This window comes from Strigops habroptila, chromosome 6 (assembly GCF_004027225.2).
Source record: "Strigops habroptila isolate Jane chromosome 6, bStrHab1.2.pri, whole genome shotgun sequence".
In the NCBI taxonomy this organism is placed as follows: Eukaryota; Metazoa; Chordata; class Aves; order Psittaciformes; family Psittacidae; genus Strigops; species Strigops habroptila.
This window is the reverse complement of record NC_044282.2, coordinates 67,259,032-67,265,103: the sequence shown is the minus strand read 5'-3', so window position 1 is coordinate 67,265,103 and position 6,072 is coordinate 67,259,032. Positions and strand designations below refer to the sequence as shown.

Here is a 6,072-nt window from a genome sequence, read left to right as displayed (position 1 = left end):
GTCACATGACGCGGAGCGGCGGGGCCGGGAAGCGGAAGGATTAGCTCCAAAGCACCGATACCGGCTCCCCAGGACACACCGAGCCCCCCCCCGCGGCGGCGGGCAGGCGGCAGCGGCATGCCGGCGGGCGCGGAACCGGGCCCGGGGGCCGCGGCTCACCGCAGCCGCCCGTGGTGACGGGGGGTGCCCTCCCCGCCCCGAGCATGGACGGGGAGCGTGCTGCCGCCGGCGGACCCGCGCTCCTCCCCGCCGGCCGAGGAGGAGGAGGAGGAGGCCCGGCTGACTTCGTGGCTGTCCTCCCACCGGAGGTCAGCTCCCGGATTTTCAGCGGCCTGGACGTTGAGAGCTTGTGTCACGCGTCCGTGACATGCAAGGGCTGGCACCGCGTCATCGAGAGCAACGACCGCCTCTGGAGACACCACTGCTTGAGCGTGCGGGCTGTGTGCCAGCGGGAGATCGACTGCGACCGAGGAAACGGGTATTCCTGGAAGGTAAATGTAACGCCAGCGACGTCGTGTCAGCAGCGTCGAGGCTTCTGGGATTGGCAGTATGTAAAGAAATTATTTCAGCACAGCTCTTCTGTCCCAAGGTAATGGGAGAACCGCTGTAATCACAGCGTGGCTCAGTAGTGCATCGCAACAGCTGGACATCTGGTAAAATACACACAGGGATGAGGCCAGGCTGACCTGCTTCCTATTCAGGACCACATCTGGACAGCTCAGCTTGCCTCATTTAGTCCTCATGCTGCCCCACACAGCCTCAGCACTAATATTGTGGATGCCCTATCCCCGAAGTGTTCAGGGCCAGGTTGGGTGGGGCTTTGAGCAACCTGGTCTAGTGGAAGGAGTCCCTGCCCATGGCAGGGGGTTGGAACTGGATGATCTTTAAGGTCCCTTCCAACCCAAACCATTCTATGGTTCACATCAAGGTCTGCACAGTCCTAGCATGGAAGAAAGCCCACATCCCTGTAGGCAGGGCTGGGGGATAGAAGACAACATACCCCCACTTGGCAGTATGTGCTCTCTGGTTGTATTAGATGGAAATAGTCCTGCTGGTGAGGAATGACTTTCCAGAAGTGCATCCTGGGTAGCTCTGCCTCAGTACACCTTAAGCAACATACATCTTGGAGGGAAAAAATTGGGGTAGAGACAAGGGAACAAGCAGAAGCTCCAAGAAGCTGTTTTGAAATTCTCTCCACACATATTCCCAGTTACAGCTGCTCTGAGGAGTTCAGAGCTGAACATGCTGGAAGATCATGGCCCGCAAGCTGAGATAGATGAGGGAGAAGTTTCACTACTCTGGACCACCTCATTTTAGCTGATGTGTTCACAAGCAGCAGGGCCATGGAGGGGTAAAAAGAGAAGTAGCAGCAAAAAGAAAAACCTAAAACCAAACCAACCTAGTTCTGGACTCTCACATGTCAGTAGAGGTGTTTCAGTATGAAGCAAAGCCATGAGCAGGTAGTAGCTGCCTTTTGAATGTACAGATCTTGCTACTTTTGCACAGGAATTTCCAGAACTACCTGCGGTGATTCTCTATGATATCTGGTGGGGATTTGAAGTAGAAGCAACAAACACACTGAGTCAGCATTTTCTTGCACTAAAAGGTTGGCTGAAGAGAAGAAGCCAGCCGGCCTGCATTAAGAGCCCAGACAAGAGTTAAAGGTCACGAGTGACCTAAACAGGAAGAGAAAGGCATCTCTTTTAAGGAGTAAGGAGGAAGCTGAATTCCTGGTTTAGGGTTTTCATCTTGACTCTCAAAAGAATTAAGGCAAGAAGTGATTCTCCACCCAACTTAGAACAGAAAAGTTGGAAATAGACCAAGGTCTACTTCTTGGCAGCAGTGTACCTTCCTGGGCTTAGTCTAGATATCCAAAGACACATTCCAAATCCTTTTTCTAGCATTACTCTTCCAATGCAAAAACTTACTTGCATTGAATGCAGCTGAAATCAGTTCATTTCCAAGACTTGAGCTGTCTGTTTTTCCATCAGATCACATTACTGAGAAACTACTGGAAAAGCAAAGTGAAGCAAGAATGGCTGAGTGGGAAATACAGCAACATTCCTTCACAGAACAGCCTGCCAGAGAAAAGCATGTATCCCATGGACGTCGACACATGGGGAGAAATCCTGGAAGCAGAACTCGAGAGATGAGAAACCAGTGCTGGTTCTAGCAACTTAAGAACCTTCTATCAACAACTCGCAGACTGCCAAACTGTAAATATTTTGCTGTTCAAGATCAGTTGTGTTTGCAAACATATGATGAAAACTTCTTAAAAAAAAAAAATTTTTTTTTTTTTTTATTTGCACTTTATCCGTATTTTATTTTTCTGTAAAATTCTAAGTAAGACTAAATATTCAGTTGTTATATTTGTAAATTTGATGTTCTGCTATATTGTCAAAAAGATGTTGATTGTACTCTCAATTTGCACTTTTTATTTTGGAAAAGATGACTTTTAACAAAAAAAGTGTGTTTGACTTCAAGCGTATTATACCAGCAGCACAACATGAGAGCCCATGAAGGCAGGGTGGGGAAGGGGCAAATTCAGATATTGGAAAGAAAAGGACAAGGCAGCCTCCTCAGGATCGGCTGAACATCCCCAGCGCATAGAGCCCTCACAAGGATCTTCTCTGAATCTGTACCCACTAAAGTATGGAAATGTCATTGCTCAGCAGTGCTGCATTTCCGCTGCCCAGCCGTGGGATTTCTGGATTAGAACTCATAGATCCAGGCAGGACTGAAGCAGCCACATAACTTAGAGCCTCTCTGCACTTCAGTCATTTGCATGAGGAGGAGTAGAGCAGAACTTACTACTTTAAATAAAACAACTCAGATAACCATGAGGGATAACACAACTTCATATATTTTTGCAGTTAGGCTAAAACACATTCAGAAACCTAGTTTTTTCTTCCATCACGTGAACCCTGCTTTACCAGCACTGATTTTTGGTACAGACTTTAGAAACCGCCACTAGTCGAAGACGAGTCGCCTGTCACGTAACACAACATGAAAGTCACCACAAAATCAACTTACTACAATTCCATTTGAATATCACCTTGCCCTACTTACTTTGCACTAAAGAGTAAATTCAGTGGGAAAACGCTTTGAAGGTCCCTATTTGAATTATTCCTACAAAATTCAGTCACCAATCTGGGACCAATTCTCTATAGGAAGATTTCTACCATGCTTATGAAACTTAGCTAATGTGAAGTGATTTCAAATCAACTACTGTGGACTTTGGCAGAGGACCTTCTGGCAACGTAAGGACAGAAATGTCTTGTCATGAGCATGAGGTTCAATGGTGCTAGATCAGGCCCCTACTGGATACTGAGCTTACTTAAATTAGGTCCAGCCCTGACTTTTAATGGCCAAATAACGCTAGATAGAGCAGTAGAGCAGTTCTGCTCTGAAAATACAGATCACTGTCCTCTGGGCTACCATCCAATACCAGGTTTTTTGTGTTCAATGATGCTGGTGGTTAAACAAACCATTAGTTTAAACTTGCTTCCAATTTATCCATTTTTATTTTCTCACCATTATTTAACCATTGCAGAATATCTGGTGAAAATATCTAGTATTTTTTCCTCCCCTTTATTGCAAGTGTGTTGGCTCACAACCTGTTTGTTGTATGTGCCCATCTCTATAGGCCAAGGAAGAAAGAGAACAGCCAGGTGAAACTGGTGGTTCTAAAATGCTTCCAAGAACAGTATGTTATCTGTGTTCCCTTTTCTAGCTTGGAACATTCAACAGATTTCATCAAAACCGATCCACTTCCCTTAGCCTCCTACATTTTCCCCATTAAAACAGACTTTCCGTTCATAAGCACCAGTACCTTTTCTAAATCACCAGTAACATATCTAATTAAGAGAGCTTTCTCAGCCACAATATTGTGTGACATGATGCAATGACTGCATAATGTTTCTTATACATCTTCTGTACTTTATTCCTTATAAGTAAGTGTTAGTCCCAGTATCAAGACCCCATTGCACTAGGTTGTATAAAGATGCATGATATCTCCCTTTACTGCCAGAAGAGTTGATGCTGTTCTTGTGGGATTACTACTACATTAGCCAAAATGGATGCAGCACCCAAAATTCACTGAAGCTTCTGATATCACCCTGCTGCCAAACATGGCTCAAATGCAACACAGAATAAAGAACATTGCCAAGTATAGTGGATGCAGCACAAGTCTCAATGAATTGCAGACACTGCTTCCTTTATTATTAGTAATTCTGCTCAGAGATTATATCTAGTTAGCTCAAATAAAAAAACCCAACACACACCACACCCAAGCACAACAGTTTTTCCACTGAAGGTGCTGCCTCACCCCTGCTCACAGTATCTTTTTACCCTGACTTTGAGAGACAGAAGTGAAAAAAACAGTGCATATAAATTAATATAGAAGAAAATAGTAGTAGCAGTACATTCTCATCACCTCAGGAGTGCCCTATTTCTTAATCACAAGACTGGAAAAGTGCACAAGCATGGATCTAGTTCTTCACCCTTCTCACCCAGCTTCCTGTTACCTCCAGTCTCTAACTTCCAGACATTTATCCCCTCTTCCTGCTCTTTTCCTGCCCCTCAGCTGTCAGTTCTCATGTATTTGTCCCAGGATACAATTTTTAAATAGAATAATTATTCTGGTATAAATCCTAACACAGAGTTGTCTCACTGTGCACTTACACAATCATAGAATGGTTTGGGTTGGAAAGGACCTTAAGATCATCTAGTTCCAACCCCCCTGCCATGGGCAGGGACACCTCGCACTAAACCATGTCACCCAAGGCTCCACCCAACCTGTCCTTGAACACTGCCAGGGATGGAGCATTCACAACTTCCTTGGGCAACCCATCCCAGCGCCTCACCACTCTAACAGTAAAGAACTTCTTCCTTATATCTAACCTAAACTTCCCCTGTTGAAGTTTGAACCCATTACCCCTTATTCTATCACTGCAGTCCCTAATGAAGAGTACGCTTAGCTGTAGCTTTTCCCCCTTCTCGTACAAGCATAGGAACCACCAGTATCTGTCATGCCTCTACCTCTGTCCAGATCAGATGGCTGTACCTCTTTAAACATGCGAGGAATTAAACACTCAGCTATGCAATTAGACAAGGCCTGGATCTTTAAACATGGAGTAGCAGTGGTGTTTCTCATGAAAAATCCATTACTGAAAGAAAAAAACCCAAGTATTTCAGTACAAGTTCTCATTAAAACAAAGCTTGTTTCCCCCTTCCCCACACTGAGCCCCTCCTTTAAGGGATTTCATTTCCCCTGGGAATTTCATTACCTCAGTTCTGGTCTTCTGTTCTACTCCTCTCTGCCCCTGCTCCACCTACTCAGCCTCTCAGCTCTGCTGCAGGCTGGATGTGCTCTCCTCCTCTTAAAGACACCCAACAGCATCCATCACTCCAAACAGTGGCACTTCCTACAACAGCTGGTTTAGGCTCATTCTATCTGTGAACCAAAATCACAGAAATGCCAGCAACAGGAAGATTGTACTGGTCCTAGATTAGCACTAATGCACAGGTATCCTTCCCCAGAGAGCAGTCAAGGCCACGCAAAGCCACAAAGCCCACCTACCACCCCAGGACATACACCAGCTATCCTCACACCTAGGTGGCTGGCAAAACCCTTTTCGTGCTTCAGTGCTCAGCTCTCTTACCCGTAAGTTTTTGAGGAAGTGGCAAGTTCTACTTTAGCAAACCACACTGACCTTCCCACTGCATTCACACACCACTTCTACCCTCCTGCTCAGCAGATGTTAGCTGCAGAAAGGTGCCCAAGGCATCCATCACCCAGGCATCCCATTAGCCACACAGCCTTCCTGCCATTCACCTTCCTACCACCCAGCTTTCCAAAGACAGAGAGGCATTTTGAGAGAGCACATGAAGCTTATGTGGTGCAGAGCCATTAGGATGTCCTCCACTCACACCCCCCAAATGGCTTTAACATGAGCTTAAAACAGCCAGGCTCCTGGGATGAAAAAAAAACTCCCCTGCTGTATAAAATGTCCCAAGCTGCTGCACACAGCTGGACATCAAAATGCCCAGCACTGAAGCTCAACCTGAGTA

General features: G+C 45.9%; 1 protein-coding gene across 1 annotated transcript; it reads left to right on the top strand.

Annotated features, from left to right (window-relative positions):
• The first annotated feature begins 5 nt into the window (after positions 1-5).
• On the top strand, positions 6-4,510 carry FBXO48 (F-box protein 48). Its single transcript, XM_030489034.2, has 2 exons — positions 6-491; positions 1,992-4,510. Exons 1-2 carry the CDS (start codon positions 204-206, stop codon positions 2,151-2,153), a joined length of 450 nt encoding a protein of 149 aa, XP_030344894.1. The 5' UTR covers positions 6-203; the 3' UTR covers positions 2,154-4,510.
• Positions 4,511-6,072: the final 1,562 nt, after the last annotated feature.